This window comes from Trichoplusia ni, chromosome 10, assembly GCF_003590095.1.
Source record: "Trichoplusia ni isolate ovarian cell line Hi5 chromosome 10, tn1, whole genome shotgun sequence".
Lineage (NCBI taxonomy): Eukaryota > Metazoa > Arthropoda > Insecta > Lepidoptera > Noctuidae > Trichoplusia > Trichoplusia ni.
The window spans coordinates 13,764,343-13,783,561 of record NC_039487.1 but is presented as its reverse complement, the minus strand read 5'-3'; the positions used below and the strand labels follow the sequence as shown (position 1 = coordinate 13,783,561).

The window sequence follows — 19,219 nt, the reverse complement described above, 5'->3', positions numbered from 1 at the left end:
ACATCTAAATAACGTCGCAATAAAACAGTTTTAAATCGATTAAATTGAAAAACACAAAATAAATACATGTGCACAATTATTAGTATTAACAATGTTAATCTCCTTAATTGAAATAACTTATTTCAGATAAGGAGAAGTTTTTATTAAGTGTGAGCATTCAAATGTACTCAGCAAATACAATATCGGTTATAAATCATCAATTTCTTGAGGATCTGACTTCAAAATTTAAGAATAATATTTCATTTTAGTATTTTCCTATTATAAAATACTATTGCAACAACATATATATCGTGTAAACAAATTGAATTGCTATACAAAAGGTCTCAACATTACATAAATTGTATTACACATATTTTCGCCGTAAGTACAACACATTTACGGAGATTTCTCCGTAATTGAAATTAGTGACTAGGAGTGACATAGAGTTATGGCAGTACCCTCTAAAGGTAAAAGAATGACTAATACACCAGATAGTTATCTTTTATAACTATATCTATTAATACTTTGACTTCTCATTCCTCTGTACAAAGATTTTTGCCCAGCAGTGGACAAGGTATAAGTGGTTTTACAATGTACAAAGCTGTCTATATCTTCAATCTGTCATCTTAATCTGTGTGAGTATAAAATGTAGGAAATACAATAAAAAAATACAATTCTTGCAAATTATTTAAGACAAGAGACAAATATGATTCTTCTCAAAAATCTGCTATTTATTTTGATACATTGAATTGTGTAGCTTATTCTTTTTCCTGTGCTTGATGTACAACCTAAGGTTTTAAAACCTCTGATGCCAGGCTATACAAAAAACTGACTAGACTTAATTGCTTGTTTTGATATTATGATGACAGATCAAATATTTTTGACAGGCAATTTTTGAAAATTATCATGGCTAAATACACTTTTAAAGGCGAAAAATAATTATGTCCACAGTATGGTTTTTGTAAAAGAAAAAAATTATCTGTAATATTATTACGAGGCAAGAAAACTAAAATAAATTGCACTTAACACATCTTTGGCCAAAACCAGACTAGCAAAGTTCTTAAATAAAATAAATAAGTAAATTAACTATTCTACTAACTAAAGTATTTGCTTAGCTAGAACAATTAAAAGATACTTTTTGATTGTATGTCTTTGGGTTGGTAGCGCACTGAGCAAGCGAAGCGAAAGATTTATTTTACAGCTTCGAATGTTGGTATCATTGGAATGTATATTAATGGATTTTTATTTAACAAATATGAGATCTGTAGTGGTGCAAAGTATTGCAACATATTGTCACAAAAATTTTGACATATATTTACTTTTTCAAAATACATTATATTGCTGAGATTCATTCCAAGCTACTATTGTTTGATTCAACTTTTATACTTATATTTTACTGTATTTATTTTACTAAATGGTCATTGGACAAACAAATATGAATAGAGATATTTGTACATTGCTTTAGAAAGCAATTGATCAATTATCTCTTTGTTACATTTAAACTTAGAAAATATAAATAAATAAATATGAAAACGATTGCAATATACCGTTACCACGTCAATTAAACACACCTTTCTTAGACTAAAATAATCATGACTAGATTACAAAAAAAAACATAGCTTAACTTAAAAACTATAAATTATAGCTCGCCTCGCTCAGTGCCACCAGCTTAACATCAAGCCTTGGAATGCTACGTTTTGAAAAACCAGACTAGAATTATTTTGAAGCATTTCTTAACAAATACCATTTATTTATATCTATAGTATAACTATATAATATCACGCACGAATTTGCTTTTAGTTTTTTTATCAGCCGTCTTTAAAATAAATGAAGTATATGTTTTGGTGATTAGTAACACGCCACATGATTATTTATAACTTTATATTTGTTGAATGTGAACAGGAAACTTTAATATGAGTAAAAATATGTACTAAGTATTCGAGTCCTGAAAATCTATATATCTATACTAATATATAAAGCTGAAGAGTTTGTTTGTTTGTTTGTTTGAACGCAATAATCTCAGGAACTACTGGTTCAAATTGAAAAATTCTTTTTGTATTGAAGAGACCATTCATCGAGGAAGGTTTTAGGCTATAAACCATCACGCTGCGACTAATAGGAGCGAAGGTACAATGGAAAATGTAGACAAGTATAAATCATGTGGGTAGGTGTAAATCATAACTTATATCTTCTAACCACGCGGACGAAGTTGCGGGCAACAGCTAGTGACTAGATAGAATTAAAAACTTTAAACTTCCATCTTTCTTCCAAAAATGATAAACTATAAATTGTTATTATTTGCTAAGGTTTAAGTTAAAAAAAGGTTTTGCTGTCATAAAAGTATCCACGCAAGTACACAGCTTAAAATTAGGTTATGCTGGGGTGATATAGACAAACCCATTTGTTTTTTCAGATGTAGCAGCCGCTTAGTACCTAATATGCTATTTATAGTGATCTAAGAAACGTCTTGTACCATATTACCCAAGAAGTAATGATATTTGCGTAAGTAATATAAGCATGATCATCAATCAATGGTCAAGCTTTCCCTGTACTGCTAGAGTCCTATGCCCAGCAGTGGGACGTATAAAGGCTGGTATTATAATATAATCATGTGACGTATTAATTAGAGTTAATGTTTAATCCGATTTCATCGGATATTTGACTACTTTAAATTTAAAAGATCCAATCTGTATGTGAATTATCTAATATCAATCAGTATTGGATTAAAGCGCCATTTTGAAACTGACTGTATTAAGTTAAAATGGTGTATTACACATTATTAACTATGTAATTAGTGACCACCAAAACCCATCCTGATTGATTTAACACTAAAAAATATATATTGTCGTTCTAAAATTAAAAAAAAGTAAAAGTCACTATTAATTGTTTGACTAGTAACGTTTGATTTAGAGATCAATGTGGGTACAACACTATATCGATATCGAGTGTCGATAAAAAACCAAACGACACACTCCAGTCCTTAGTCTTACAAAAAGCAATTCGCTCATTACTTGAAAGTACAAAAATCGAATACCCGTCATTCATCATCCTTGAAAATCTACTTTTAAAACTTTATCGACTAATTTTAATCGATAAATCTTATCGACAATCGATATAGTTCTCGATACCCAGCAGCTAACAACTAAACATTACCTATAACGGCGTCGAAGTCGCACTATTCACTGTACTGTACACTTTTATATAACTTACAAAGTTAGGGCCCCGATATTGTCGGAAATGTGTTTAAAAAGAGACAGGTATACAATACATGATATGGTGGAAAAGGATAGATTGGTTTTGCGCTTTCGTTTTCGTTTCGAGTTTAGAATTCTGCTATAGTATTATCAATTGAGATAAAATAAAGTGAGACTGTGAGACTTGATACTTTACTTAATTGTAAATCCATAACTATACTTTTAAATGTCAAAAATCGAATATACAAAACCAGTATTTAAAGTAAAATACAAAAACGAAAACGAAAGCCCCAACCATATTCACAACAGACAAAAACTCACAAATCATCTAAAAGGACCAAAACCGATTAGTTGCACTACATTCACTGACCGGGGCCCATAAACTCTTGTCTTATAGCACTAATAGCTGCTGCTGGATCAGACGACGTCACAACAGATGATCATCAGTGTCATCGTGGTCTTCCTCGGACTCTCCAGAGTCCATGCTGCCAACACGATCCATGTCATGGCTCTCGCACTGCTGATCAAGGTCTGTTGATGGCGCATCATCGTCCTTCCATTTGTCCATGGACCTTCGACGAGCGTTCATGAAGAAATTTCCAACCGTCGTTGGCTCTAAACCTAGCTGCCGTGCTATAGTGACTTGCATTTCTTTTGATGGTCGTTTTGTTTCCTGGAATGATGGAGAGGAATTATTAGTATTGTGAGCGTCAATTCGTCGCGTCCTTCTGTTTTTTAGAGGTTCCATTTGAGTTTCTATAGACGGTGTTTTGAGCTAAGGATGTGTAGGGACTGTTACTATTATTAAATTGAATTTTGAACGTGTCTATTTTTCAAGAGCACCTAGGATCTAATCTTGAAAAATATGTTTTGATTAAATAAGATATGCAATTCTTAAGATTAAGTGACTTGACCTGATCGCAGTTAATGATTAAATTTTACATCAAGAGTATTAAGATAAATACTCTTTTAAAACTTTTCCACTGTAAGTTAGTGAATCGTAATACTTCTTTCGTAATAAGAAGAACAATGGCAAAAATGAACATTTAAAAGTGATTATATGACTGAGTTACAAAAGTCTTAGTATTTTTAAGTTGTTTCAAAAGGTTCAGAAGCCCTGTAAATTATTGAATTGTTAAGTTTACGCATTGCAAACATTTTTACTTCCGAGATTTTAGTATTATGTAATGATCTCCTGTTTTATGTTGGTACTTGGTTTTTCTCGGCTATGACAAACAGAGACTGCTTTAACTAAGAAGTATTTTTGGTTTCTAAGGTTTTCTTTTTGTTATCTATTTTAACTATATATATTTTATTAGCTTTCCAAAAATGGATACCCCAAGAGCACCAATGGAAGTCTCTTGCGTTGCATATAATTCCACTATGCTCTACTTATTTATAGTAGAGTTCTATTATTTGTCTCCATTCACTTTTACATTAGCACCTTCATTATTTTCATCATCAACCCATATCCTAACTTCAGTTCACTTCGTTAATTCATTACTTATTAAGAGCTGGTCATTTATTGTTATTATATAGCTGTTTAAAGAATAGTACCTTAAAAATAGCCTGAAGAGTACGCCGCTGGAGGTCTGTGAAAACCAAACGGGGTTTCTTCGGGGAAGGAAGGGTATCCAAACCCATGTCCTCCTTGCGTTTGCAGCCTGCAACGAACAGATCAACAGTTACACCATCTGAAAACCCATAAGATCGGAAAGCGTGATTTGATCTAATAAAATGTACGTACATATAGTCACGGTAGGTCCTTTGAGCAAAAAAAAGAAGAATTGATTTTTAAACGGGGAAAATTTATCATCATTATTTGCCGTTAGTCAATTGTTTGGATCGGATTCTAAATCAATAAGATGCTGATCGAAGTTATTGAACTTGTTTTAACCCATTTTATTAATAAGTGTTATAATTAAGTGACGAAATATAATACTACTACCATTAGGACCACCATAGGACGTTTAAATACTGTATTTTCTCAAGGTGTCTTATAAAGAGTATTAATATAAAGTTGTTTTGTCCTCTTTCAATAGTTTTGGTCTCACACATTTTCAAATAGCCCAAAATCTCCAAATACTTGGTGTAAGTTATTTCTAGAGCCAATTGCCTTACTTCAAGCCCTCCTTTTCTCTTACCCCAATACATTTATCATCTGAAATCCTTTTTTTTTATATATCCAAATCTGAGATCTAGTTAAAATATTTTTCACATTTTCATATATTATAATCTGGGAATCTAGATCCCGAGACAAAGCCTGACCTAGATTCTACTTCATCTAAGCACGTTCGTTGCCTATTTTAGGTAAACTTATATCTGCTTGGAAAGTTCAGACTTACTCATTAGCGACTTGTATACTTATTTACTTATATTTTATCACCGGTGCTAGTTATTTCAAAAATATACTGTTTCATATTTATATTATACTGCAATAGATAGTAAATATTACAAATAAAGAAAATATAGTGTCGGACACAGAAATGTTATCAACGATAAATTCACTTCATTTTAACTGAAAATTTCGAATAATTTTATTTTATCTAGGCTTACAAAAATGGTTCAATTAAAAGCTGAGGGAGATAAGAACACGTTTTGAGTACCTACAGTAGTAGTATTACTTTCATCTACAGTAGTCCTTACTGTGCATTTTTAAGGCAGCAAAATTAAATCAATATACAATTATTTCTAATTACAACGATAGTAGTAATTTCTCTCTTCCTAATTTTTGTTTTTAACCCACTGTTAAAGTTAAATCAGCTTTAGTTCTTAATTACTAACTTACTTCAAATCTTAATTACTGGTACGAAGAATTTTAAATTAATCAAATGCATCATTATTGATTAAGAATCTGATCCAATTTAATTGAAATAAGGCAAAGATAATGATGAGTCAATCTTCTTTACTTATATTGACGACAACATTGCATGACAAATACAAAAAAGATTTAATAAACACCAATCACAATTGACATTAAAAAGGGAAATATTTTGTAAAAGAGGGATTTTAAAGTTATTAAAAAAGGGCTTAATTTCAATGGTAAAATGATGGTGGAATAATGAGTAGATGGAAAAATCAAGTTTAAATTTCTAGAGATGGAATTTAACAAAAAGTGAGTGAGTTCTGTAAAAGATTATGGCAATTTTCTATTTGACTTGAATATTATGATGTCAAAAAATGATATTAGAATTTTTATTGCATTTTATTATCTATATATTTATATTAACTATACTTACTGCCTCTCTGCGGGATCTGGGCCGCTGTAACCAAAAAAAGAAACCAATATTAGCAAATTTTGTCTTTAATACAATAGGAGTGACCTTATTCTATGGATTCGCGCTTGACGGTTTTCTATCAAGCTCATCATCTATACACAACAATCATGCTTCTAGACATAGACTAAATTTTATAGCTTTTACATTTACGCTGTCTACGGTTTTAGAGACAAAAAATAAAAAATCATCAAAAATTTCCTTCATGTATGAATAATGTTTTGAATAGACAGTAGAACATGTAAAAGCTAATAAACTGTTTTGGGATTAATTGAAATATCCATATAATCTATGGTAACGAATCTAACATCGAGAGTCTTAGTCATCTACGTATTGGCACCCAACATGGGACCAACTGCTATTTTTTGTCTAAAAAGATTTTATTTCCAAAATCGTGATATGTGTTACTTTCGTTAAAAATTAAGAGGTCGTTTGTTTACTTACTTACTCAAGAAATAAAACCTTTATAGAATTATAAAATGTACATGTTCTTTCTAGTACTAAAATTGGCATGTTGGAATCACATTTTAAAAACGTATAAATACTTATAATATTTCATCAAAATAACAGTTTAATATTATTATTTCAAAAAATACTTTAATTTTCCATAAATCCCAACATAACCAAAACAATCTAAACATCAAACGTATTATATAAAAACGCATACCTGGCGACAATGTAAACAACATTAACAAAGGGTTCTGAAATCTCGCAGGCACCTAAAAATCATATAATGAAAAACTATTGCAGCCCGGGCGCAGGGAGAAACAAAAAGGGAGGGATCAGGGCGCGGTAGCAGTCTAACATTCATCTTGGCCTCTTGAAGCTAACAAAATAACACTTACCTACAGCTAAAAATAATGTTTCAAAAAACATTATCTAAAAACAATCAGTAGGCAGTATCCACCCCACACAAGCCACACAACTAAAGCTCGGGCAGGATACTGCCTAGTCAGAAAAAAATAACATCTATGAGCAAAATCTCTATACATTTTACACATTTGATCGACAGAACAAAATAACCGTACAAGTTATCCTCTCAAACTAAGATGATTTGTCACAAAAGTTTTCTGAAAAAATTATAATTAATTCTAATATATAATGTGTTCGTTTTACCTTTTGCGACAAGCTATTTACATGTTTATAATACCTATTGAGAAACCAAGTCCACTGCTACGCAGCCACGGGTGGGGAGGGGATGGAAGGGGCAGGTCCAGGTAACAAAACCCATTCAGAAAGAACAAAAATAAACGATTCGGAAACCATCCAGGGTTGAAAGAAATCAACATGAACCAAAATCGAAAAATGATTTCTATAAAGTTAACTGAAAAAAGAAAATTTTGGGAAGATGTTTTAAAAAACCAAAACCCAAAAATCGAAGAAAATGAAATGAGAAAGAAATCAGAAGACCAAAAGGTATTGAAGGGCAAGGGAAGATGGAACCAGGACCCAAATCATGATTAGGGCAGGACTCACAAGCAAGAAACGTCCCCAGCTGGTTCGTATGGCGCGTCCCAGGGGGGCGAAGGCCCAGGGTACATTGCGGAGCCCTGGGGCACGGGCGGAGCGCCCTGGTACTCCCGAGGCTGGCAGTAAGCCTGTTGAGGCGTGTTGTTTACATTGTCGCCTTTTAACGTTTGATGTTGGCTTGGCGTATCTGGAAAATTAAAGGATTTTAAATTTTGTTTGATCGTGGTTGTTTGATTTTTACTACGTATCTTTCTTTATGCAGATACTAAATAATATAATTTTTACTACAAAATCCTTTCCTACGAAGACAGTAATCCTTCGCTTCGCAATAGTACAAGAACAGGTCAATACCTATATAATAGTCGCAATGATAGTCATCCTAAAAGCGCATTTCCGACATTTGCAAAACAAATTTAATAATGATCAGATTAAATTTGGTTTCCACATCGCTAATCCTACAAATTAAATAGAGCCACATCAATAGGAATTTACGTGTGTTTCATTTATTAAACCGGTTCACCCAAAAGAGCGTCAAGCAGTAACACATGTACAAGCATTTTTTTACTCCTCTTTGTAGGAATCGGATGCCATCTAGATAGCTGCTTTCCTCGATAAATTCACTTTCCAGACTAAACTTTTTTATTTCTAACCAGTATAAACAAAAAAAAACTTTTCATCCTTAAAATATTAATTTCCAGTTCCAACAGTGCACACAGGATAGGTCTCACAATAAAATTGTATAGCTAAGCTACAATAAGACCAACCCTTTATAAGGCTAATGTAGAAATACAGGTAAAACAAACGTCTGCCTAGTTAATGATTTCATTCCTAATGGATACCTGTTAAGCACATTTTTTGGGATGAATATTAGAAACACGTTTCCCAACATTTCCTTTACACGCGTGCTGTTACACACTCTGATAATAGATGGCAGCACTTGTCAAAGTAAGAACCATAGCATATGAACGGTAAGCGGTATTCTATGAGATAACAAGATTAATTTATCCATACAGATAAGGAGTTTGTTGATAGTTTGTGCAAGCGTAACGGCAGGTTGTATATCACTTTCTATGTTTTTTAGTTGTGTAAATGCGAAAATTGTAGTAGGTATTCAAAGTTTAACTATATTATACGGCCTCTACATGTAAGATCTGTGTCTCATTATACGCATTTAAAAAGAAGGTATTCTCATGTAGTTATACCGTGATTGAAAAAGATATATAAGACTAGCTTTTCGCCCGCGGCTTCGCCCGCGTCAGGGTCGGTTATATCGCGTTTCCAAGAGAACTCTTCAAAAGTCCGGAAAAAAAAACTATGCTATGTTCTTTCTCAAGGTCAACTCTTTCTCTGTACCAAATTTCATTAAAATCAGTTCAGTGGTTTCTATTAGACGTGAAAGCGTAACAGACAGAGTTACTTTCGCATTTTTAATATTAGTTGGGAAGAGTCCCACTGCTAGGCAGTTACCTCTTCCCGTATAGGGAGGGTTATTTGAGCATTGATCACTACACTATCTCACTGCTGGCTGATGATATTGGATTCAATTTTTTGGAAACCTGGCTTTCTCAGGATATTTACCTGCATCATTTGTCAGTAGTGTCTTAGAATAATTAAGTAAAATTTGTCGTTTTCGATTGGTCTAAAGTCTTTTAGGCAACTAACCCCACAGGTATCGTGTGATTCGTGACCATAATATATGAAAATAAAACCGACTAAGCACTTGTAGACTTTCAAAGATTTTTCCTCGCTAAGCATTATTTCGACACAATTTATATACTTTTCATTGCGCACTATGTAGGATATGTGGCCCAAAACTAGAAGGTTATTCAACCCTCTATGACTAAATTCTTTCTAAGAAATCTATTACAAGTCAGATCCTGTTTTATTGTGTACTTCTTCTGTAAGTTATAGGTCAAATATCTTTTAATTTCAATGGTTTTCTACGAAATACTGGTCTCCTTTGGGTTCAACGGGTTTTGCGACACATTTGTGTGTTTTCAGTGTCGTCTTCTATCACCATCATTTGATATAATTATTATAATATCGTAAATTCAACCGGACTTAAAATCAAACCAATACCAATGGAAACCTTTTAAAATTAAGCAATCAAAGTCTTTCCCAAAATGAAAACCAAACTCTAACCAATTCTCCACCCCCAAAAAAACAATTAACAAAATTATCATAATTCCAAAGCAAAACGATGCATAGGTAAAAATGTCCAAGAAAAACCATATAGGTAGGTAGAGACGGGCGACCGCGGGGCGCGGGGGGCGGGGAGTGGATCGATAGAACGGGGGTGGATGACGTCACGCGGGGCGGGGGGGACCTCGGCCCGCTAACGGCAGCGCCTCGTTTGCGGTACAAGTAAGGGTTTCTGTAGTTTAGGATAACCCTGGATTGTGTAAATATAGTTTATTGGCCCCTATATTTCAGTTCCTTATTTGATGAACGATATTTTTATTTGTGAAGACTTGATCATAACGGTTATATAGATGGCGCTTTGGTTTGAATATAACTTCATAGAGGATGCTATTTTTGATAGAAATCGTTGGGGACACAATAACATGTCGACGTTAAATTTTGAAAATGAAAAACACGTTTCATTCGTCTCAACGATAAAAACACGTATTTCAAGGTAGGTATCCCAATCAGAAAGAAATGTTTCAATTATTTTATGCAAAACAAGCGACATTTAAGAGAATAGAGTCATTTTTAAATTAATCTGTAACGCAACACTATAAAAATCAACATAGCAGACAGCACTCCACCAACGTTCATTGATGATCACGCCAGAAATTCACTTTCCACGTACCTTCCAAAACACAACAGCAACATGAAATTTTGTATTCGAAAGTCCAACTACATTCTTTCATGGAAAAGTAAGGTTTAATAATAACAATTCAATGTTACACGACATGCAAAATAACTTGGATCTAGCTCATTACTTTATATCACGGCATATCCACGCAAATTTTGGGTTAATATAGGCTTAGATCTAAAATTATAGTGCTGTTTTGTTTATATTGAATGGATGTAGCTAGAATTGAACCTTTATGAATAAGGTATATGAAAAGCGTTATTGTTTCTGAGGGTCTAAGCATTTATAAATAGTGATCCATGGAATATCTGCTGGTCTAGGAATTGCCAACTAGTGATCCATTGATTGGGTCCGCAGAAGATGAATATGGTTCGTGAATTATTGGGGTGTTTGGAGCGTTATGCATTGCTGTGCTGTAACTTTATCTATGTCTAAATTGTTATCCATGCTAACAGGTTTGATATAAAAGTACTCTGTGAGCAAAAAAAGTTTGGGTATCCTTTCTTTGGTATTATATAGCAGGGTAACCTCATGGAAACTGGCCTCCTCGGGGATGAAGCGGGCAGGGTCAAATTCTCACTGACTAAACCTAAACCGCCGTATTTCGTCTCCCGCGTTTTGGTGCCGGTGTACCAAAACCAAAGTGATAATTCTGTACTTGATTATTCTGAGACACCACTGAGAAACGGTGAAGAAAAGAATCGTGAGGAAACTTGGACAAATATATTGAAATCTGAAATCACCAACCCAGAGCGAGCTCGCTTGGTGATCTATGCTCAAACCTTCCCTTGGAGGGAAGAGATCTGCACCCATCAGTGGGTCATTTATAAGCTGGTATTATAAATACATTTTCTCTCTTTCACACCACGCTTACACATTTCTATTTTACTTGGTATTAGGTCGAATTTGTATCAAAAATCAAAATTCCTTTTCTTGAGACAGTCACAGGCTGATATTTATTATAAGGTCTTCGTAGACATGTTACTAAAAGTTTTGGGCAGAAATCCAAGTGCCATAACTTTTAAAACGTTTGGCTAGACACGCTAGACGTAAGGTCAAAACTAATAAATTTTGATACTTTTATAAATAGTATCGTTAGGGAAGTCTTATGGTGTTGACAACCTTTGGCGTATACTCCTAATAATAATTTCATTTTTGCGGGATGATTTTGTGGGAAGGCGCACAGCTGCTGAAATCTAGTATTTCTACTAAAGTTATCAATATGAAGTAAATAAGTATAATACGACCTTATTTTTAGGATATCCTAAACAAATGGTAAAAAAGGTTTGCTGCTCAGGCTCAGTTGCCAATAATTCCATTTGTCACCAAGCAAGGTTAAAAGAAAGATCCCATAATTCGAAATAACGATAAGACAAGTTAAGCAATTGTTTGCGACATAGAAGTAAGCTAATTGATACTATAACAAACTGTTTACCATAAAAAAGGCATACAATTGAAAACAAATAATAATAATGCGGACAACATCACATACATTGTTCTGAACCCAAAGTAAGTTGCTGAAGCACTTGTGTTATGGAATTCAGATACAACGAAGGTACCACAAACACCCAGACCCGAGACAATGTAGAAATGTTAATTTTTACATTGACCCGACCGGGGATCGAACCCGGGACCTCAGAGCTAGCGACACCTTGAAACCGGTGCGTACGCCACTCGACCACGGAGGTCGTCAAATCCGAAAATTGATCCAACAAGAAACTACTAGTTACCGAGTATTGTGGGGTCTACCGGCACCCCATTTTTACCATACATCACAATGATATACAAAACAGACCCCAAAAATGACTAGACAATTCCTTTTACAAGGAAAACCAAGTCATACATCATTCAAAGCGACATTCACGCACGCGCGCGTCCATTGCCCGCTCACTACAGCGTCTTGCTGCCCAGTAACGTAAGTATAACGCAATGTATACCGAACAACGTCGCGGTCGCGTGCCGACAACGCATATTACCAAATAGGGTAGGGTGACCAAATCCATGGTACGGACATGAGAATTAATAGGACAAATATATTATTATTATTTTCTATTTCTGAGGTCATCATTTAACAGAGCTATTTTTTTTAATGTATTGAGAATAAAATTAGAAGTTAGTCCTGACTAGAATAGAAAAAAAAATCTAAAAACATTTTATCATACTTTGTTTGTTAACGTTGCTTGTTTTATACTTGCACATTTAAAATCACGCAAGATTGTAATTCAATCTTTCATTTTAAAGAAAAGCAATTGAATAACAAAAACCTCACATTTTCGGTCCTAGTACCTTCTTATTGAAGAAAAATGCACAAAATTTAAAAAAAAAAGCGTACTTCTTATATGAATCGCAATTAAACGCATACTCTATTTTTTATTAAAAAAGAACAATGTCAACCCTACTTAGTCTAGTAAGATAATGTAAGCCTTCATAACGGGAGGGTGTCACCCCTGATGACGTCACGCATCGACCGCGCTCCCATTGGCCGGGATCGATACAGGCAGCTGATATAACGCACCCTAATTCTTACCTACCATAACTTGCCCTTTTAACATTTAAATCGTACCATTAAATATTTTAAAGTGAAATATTCTAATAGTATTCTTATTGCAAGTTTTGAAGTTAAGGTTTTGTTCGGACTTCATTGATAAAATGAGATATAGAATTAATAAAAGGTTTAATTGAAATAACAGGACTACTGACAAAACAAAATGTTATCATATATTAACTCTTCATGTTTCCTAACTTCCAACATTAAAACACAAAAATATTTTATATCGAAACCAAAACACAAAAACAAAATGTTAATATTCCAACACAGTCCTACAAATACCGAACGCGTGGCCACCACAGCTAGTGACGTGCCCACATCGACCGCGCGGTGACCCAAGCCATCGATTGCACGAATCGATGCGCGCAGCTGACGTAGCCCGCTGTTTGTAAACTCTAGTTTTTATCGATATCACTGTCACTTCATTGGCCTAGTCATAGCAACGTTAGTTTTTTATCAAGATCAGTGAGTTAGGTGAGTTAGGAGGTTATAAGGGATGTCTTTGGAATTAAAGTATAATCTTGGTCTGCAGTTTCGAATTTTGATCAAAGGTATATTTTTAGTATGATTATTACGAGTATGATTTTTTTTTTAATATTAATTGTGTTGTTTTATTTTTTCTAGGTATATGAAGGTTCCTAAAATGATAAAATAGGGTCTACTATTGAGCTTTTCATTATGAAACAGTACGGGGTAAAAAATTAAAATGTTAATATCTGGAATGTTTTTTAGCTCTATAATTTAAAGGAAAACAGTGAAAATTGTGGTTTATACCAAGTTTGATGGAATATGAGCATTTATTATTTACCTTGTGGGTTTAACACTCCGAATTAAATGTATAATTAAAAAACTTTGAACACGAATTATCATTTGGCTCACTTAGTTAGTATTATAAATTTTGCTAGTTTTCAGTACGCATTTGTCATAGTTTTGTGGTTCCATTATTCACATTTTCTTCTAAGGGAAGTAATAAACAAACATGAATTATACTCAAAACCAACCATGGGAATCACGCTCAACATACCCTTCAAAAAAACCTATAAAGAAAACCCAAAGACAACTTAGTCGAAAACCAACATACACGGTGAAGCGAACATTATGAATAGACAAGTTTCCTTGAAAGCCTGTCAGCTGGTGGGATTCCCACGAGACTTATGAAGACGTACCACTAAGAGTTATAGGCCTTTTGGAACCTACCAGTACCACTGACAGTCAGACTTTTGCATATGTGGGAGCGAGAAAGCATGCTGTATGGTGTAGAGCAGCATCTCTTTTTAAAAGCTGCAACTTTGAAAGGTGGTTGTAGACTTTTGCAGGCTATATTCAACACACTGAAGTATTTAGTAAAATCGGCTCTAACTATTTTATTATAATGATTAAGTGGTTTCTTAGTAGTTAACATTTTTATAAGTTCGATTTGGATCGATTTGGAAAGATGGATTTCGATATCGAAAGCTGCTACACAAAATGTCTAGGTAGGTTTTTCGAAGCTATCGATGTACATAACTGGTTTTATTCTGGAATTGAAACAAATAAATAATTCAAGAAAAAGTTTTTAGATGAATATTTTCCATTTCGTTACTAACATCTTATAAGATATTAAATTATAAGATTGCTACTCATTTACAAAATGTGTTTTTTATTGGAACACGTTTTGACAGTAATAATGTTAACTGATCTACATATCTATCCACTATCAATGGTCCAACAGTTACTAAATTATGATTGCCTGTATTTAGAGGTCTATTTCGTTTTGCTTTTTACATAATTGTAAAACTGTTCGGTCTTTATTACTTTTCAACCGACTTGATTTGAACAATATCTTTTTCAAAATATAAATTTATTACTAATTGGGACACGAATTCAGATATTCCCACATCAGTATAGTTTACTTTACAGTCACTGGTTTCTAAGAATAAATTAGGTTACACGAGGATCATATTGGTATTTGTGGGTTTATTAGTAAAACTAAGCTGTCATTACTTATCAAATACATGGACTATAAGCTAACTTAAGATAGGTTGAGAAAAATCTTAAGACAAAATTCGTGTATTTATATTTTTATCGCTTTCTAAGAAGATTTTTTCTCACTCGCTTAGGGTGATCTTCTCGTAAAATTGAGTAGAGCTTAAACACCAGCCTCTGTACGTCCCAGTGCTAAGCATAGCTCTCTTCCCTTATTGAGAAGGTGGCCTTTATTATCACGCTACCTCACTGCGTGTTGGGAGATTACAGAAGTAGAGCTTATTAAAAGACTTTTCTTAAATCATCTGTTTGTCTAACCTCTATAACTCGTAAAAAGTTTACATGTACTAGATTTAGTACCTATTATTTCGTAAAAGATTTATTTTGTTATACACTATTTGTACTTTACATGGTAGGCATAAAGTGGCACGATAACATTCTGGGCTAGTTTAAGTGGCTATCGAGGTAACGCTAAATTATGCAAATGTAGTCTGTCTGAAGCGTCGTACACCGCTCTGCGTTTAAAGTTAAACGTGTATAAAAAATGTCATAGATATCGAATTTTGTAGGAAATGTTTGAGTAAAGTAAATGAAAACGATGTATACAGATATGCCAAAAATTTTAGCCAAAAGGCCAAACCACGTGGACGGAAAATTCCAACAGGAAAATATCGTTGACTCATAATTGAAACCTACGCGATCGCATCAAAAAATCCTATTCAAATTCTCATTGAATAAAAACCTAAATATACCAAATACCGTCCGGAACTCACCTGTTTTGCTCTCAAAACAAAAGCCCATCTATGAACAAGTCTACTCATACAAGCATGCGGCACGTACCTGCTAGCCTTAACGCCGACATCCTCTGGAACTCTGGCTCCTGAAGCCACTTCCACATCCGCCTGAAGGTCTCCCTCCCAGACTTGAGCTTCGACCACGGCTTCGGATTTCTTAGCAAGTCACTGAGTGTACCTTGAGACCTACATAACACCCGCTGAGCAAATATCGCCTGAGGTATGGAGTACCTCTTCAATTCTCCACTTATCCTCTGTGCTAATTCTTTAGTATTAATTTCTTCTGTGTCGTTCTGTGCCTGTTGCTGTTGTTGCTGCTGCTCCTCTCGCGCTAGCAGAGCCGCGTTGAGGTCCAGCCCCGGGCTCGGTAATGGCGGAGTCGGTGACCGCCTGTCGAAGGAGTTCGGGGACGCGCTCCGTCTGCTGTAAGCCGACTGCGGTGATAGCGGCTCGTTGTAATTCGCTGGTGACAGCGACGCGTACGACTGCTGCTGCTGGATGACAGTGAAGGTGCCCCCCGCGTGGTACGCGAACTTGTCGGAGACGGTGCTGATCGGCGGCAGCGGGAGCAGGGGGGTGAGCGTCGCGTACGAAGCGGGCTCGAGCCCCGGCGGAGTCAGGCGCCCGTTCACCGCCGATAGCGGGTGGAAGGCCGCATCGCCGTCGGGCAGCAGGTCCGCGGGCGACAGTCTGGGCGGCGAGGCGTTGTTTGGGGTGACTATGACCGTGAGTGGAGCACGGTCGCGCGCTCTTCCCTCGTCCATGGCGCGCGGCCGGCGGCAGCGGGGTCGCGCGGGCGACTGAAGCACGCCTGCGCGACGCACCCTACCTTCCCCGCGCCCCGCATCCTGCAAACACCCCTGTTTCTTCACCCTCGTTTCAAACAACCTATCTTTGAGGTGGACATGCCTAATGTAGACCTTATAACTGAATGTTTGAGTTCAATTTTGTTTGAATTTCGTTATTTTGTCGGGCTATCTGACGTTAGCTGTATACAATGCACCCTTAACCTACCCTGGGGCGTCGTACATTTCTCGTTTCTAGCGCGACTGGTTGTTTTGTGACCATTGCTGGTTAGCTTGCGCTTTTGTTGTGGTTGGTGTGTTTTTGGTGCATCAATGTATTGAGTTTTGTAAGGTGTGTTCGGTAGTTTGGTGGTTGTATAGTGGCGGCATTGCCCTCGTTCGAGCATTGCTGACACTTGGCTACTTGCTACCCGAGCTCACCTCATGGTGGAACTTCCAAGAGGGAAATAATTAACGCTACAAAGCTTGAAATATTATTGCTACTGTATTGTGTATTATACAAAAATACATTTTCAATGGAGCAAACACATCATCCGTAACAAACATTAATATTATAAAAGTTTAATTCAAATTTAACAACAATAATTGAATTTTAGTCCTACAATGCTGAACCTGCTTTTTGTTCGCATGTTCAAAACCAATTGTATTAATACATGTGACACAAACATGTTTTCACAGATAATGTATAAAAACCTGTTTATACCGAATAAAAAGTAACATTAAAATAAAGATAAACATTATCATTATTACTATTATTTTTAATACCAAATGTCTAGTATGATAATTCGTAGCGCGCTACGAGCCATTTGCCGGGCAAGCGTCTACAAGAACACTTTCGTAGCACCTTAGGTCAAGTATCTCGTAAAGACGTAGGCAGAGACCGCCGACTTTAACTTGCTACGAGCGTAGTACTCACAAAAAATATTTTTGATACATTGTCACAGACACAAGAAGCGCGCTTTTTTTTACTGTTTTATGTCTTTAGTATCTATAATTTATCATTCAACCATGATTTCTGAAACGTCGATCTGATTTTCATGTTTTATGGTTAAAATACTTTCATGGCTACGAAAAACACAGATATTTTTTGGAAATTATACAAACCGTATTTTTTTGCCGAGAATGAATTATATATTTCTTTAACTTTTACTACATAGTTTAAATCAATTTAAATAACAATACCTACACTTAACCTTTTCAATGTCAACCCAAGAACTATAGAAATTTACTCTGTCTAGAATACTAGAAACTACTCACTATAGTCACTAACACCACTTCTTAAAGTAATACCAATTAAACTTATGTGTAAGAGAGACGGCGCTCTACATCGAGTATAGCTCTCTCTCGCTTCCACAAACAGCACTGGCATTACTTTAACACGTGGTAGCTAGGAGCCAGGTCAAATGAAAGTCTTATTTATCCCTTAGTTTCTATCCCTGGATTTTGGAGATTAAGTAATCATCGGTCAAAATTTACGTCAACTTTTTTGACTGGTTGTTTAGTCTCTAGGCTAAAGGTTATTAGTAAATTAGACCTCAGATTAAATTAAATTAAATGTTAAGCTTTTTAATTACTCATATTATATTATACTAATTTTTAACCAGCTTCCTTCGGTTGTACCCATTTTGGGGCAGGTCCCTTAGAAAGTACGACGGCGGATGAATGACATGACATACTTTTTTTGTAATATTAATATTTAACATGGTTTTTTTTAGATAATTTTACTTTGTATGATAAACTCTTTTTTGGATTAAACAAAATACATTTAGAAGCATATTTTTTAATACTTTTTACTTTAAAAGGGTGACAATATCAACATCCTTTTACCCAACTGCCAAAGAAGGGTTATGTTTTTTAACCAACCGATCCCAAAAACATCTGCATAATCCGCAGCTTTCTACCATAACATATTAAACAATAAAAAACCATATTTAACTATGTTGCAGACGGGAGCACAAACACACAATCATGTTTGTGTGTGTGCGTGTTTTGTGTGTCTTTATACAGGTACACACACATAGAAAACGGTACCGAATGACCCCGACACCTGGCTCGTGACAAAGGGCTTTTTAGGGATGTGACTAAAGACGTTATCGATACAGCCCTTACAAGTAATGAACTTGTACGGGTAATTTTACAATTGTAAAATAATCTTAAGTATAATATTATTGTTTATCATGCATGGGATACTAATGTAAGTATTTGCCTAATGTAAATGAAAGGATTTCCAAATATTTAGATTTTTTGTAGCTTTACCCACAAAGCGTTTTTTCGGAATGAAGTGTACGATTTGTTTCTTTCTTTTCCATTTTAGTCTTGTGTCTTTTTTAATACCCGAAAACCTAATTAATCCCGAGTAGTTTGAGCTAC

At 35.0% G+C, this 19,219-nt stretch overlaps 1 protein-coding gene across 3 annotated transcripts; it reads right to left on the bottom strand.

Moving 5' to 3' along the window:
* Positions 1 to 2,225: 2,225 nt before the first annotated feature.
* On the bottom strand, positions 2,226 to 17,004 carry LOC113498264 (homeobox protein onecut). Of its 3 annotated transcripts, none has more exons than XM_026878213.1 (4): positions 16,090 to 17,004; positions 6,413 to 6,436; positions 4,731 to 4,867; positions 2,226 to 3,846 (listed from the first exon to the last, which is right to left on the bottom strand). In XM_026878213.1, the coding sequence occupies exons 1-4, from the start codon at positions 16,805 to 16,807 to the stop codon at positions 3,601 to 3,603; spliced, it is 1,125 nt and encodes a 374-aa protein (XP_026734014.1). In that variant the 5' UTR covers positions 16,808 to 17,004; the 3' UTR covers positions 2,226 to 3,600. The 3 variants fall into 3 exon arrangements, with proteins under 3 accessions (XP_026734014.1, XP_026734015.1, XP_026734016.1); XM_026878214.1 differs by having other exon boundaries at positions 4,731 to 4,837; XM_026878215.1 differs by lacking the exons at positions 2,226 to 3,846; positions 4,731 to 4,867; positions 6,413 to 6,436 and adding an exon at positions 7,812 to 8,105.
* Between the last annotated feature and the right edge of the window lie 2,215 nt (positions 17,005 to 19,219).

Coding starts and splice junctions, on each gene's coding strand:
- LOC113498264 (XM_026878213.1), bottom strand. CDS start 16,807: ATGGACGAGGGAAGAGCGCGCGACCGTGCTCCACTCACGGTCATAGTC. Junction 6,437..16,089: donor GTCGGCGTTAAGGCTAGCAG/GTACGTGCCGCA, acceptor TTTTGGTTACAG/CGGCCCAGATCCCGCAGAGA. Junction 3,847..4,730: donor CTCTTCAGGCTATTTTTAAG/GTACTATTCTTT, acceptor CCATCATTCCAG/GAAACAAAACGACCATCAAA.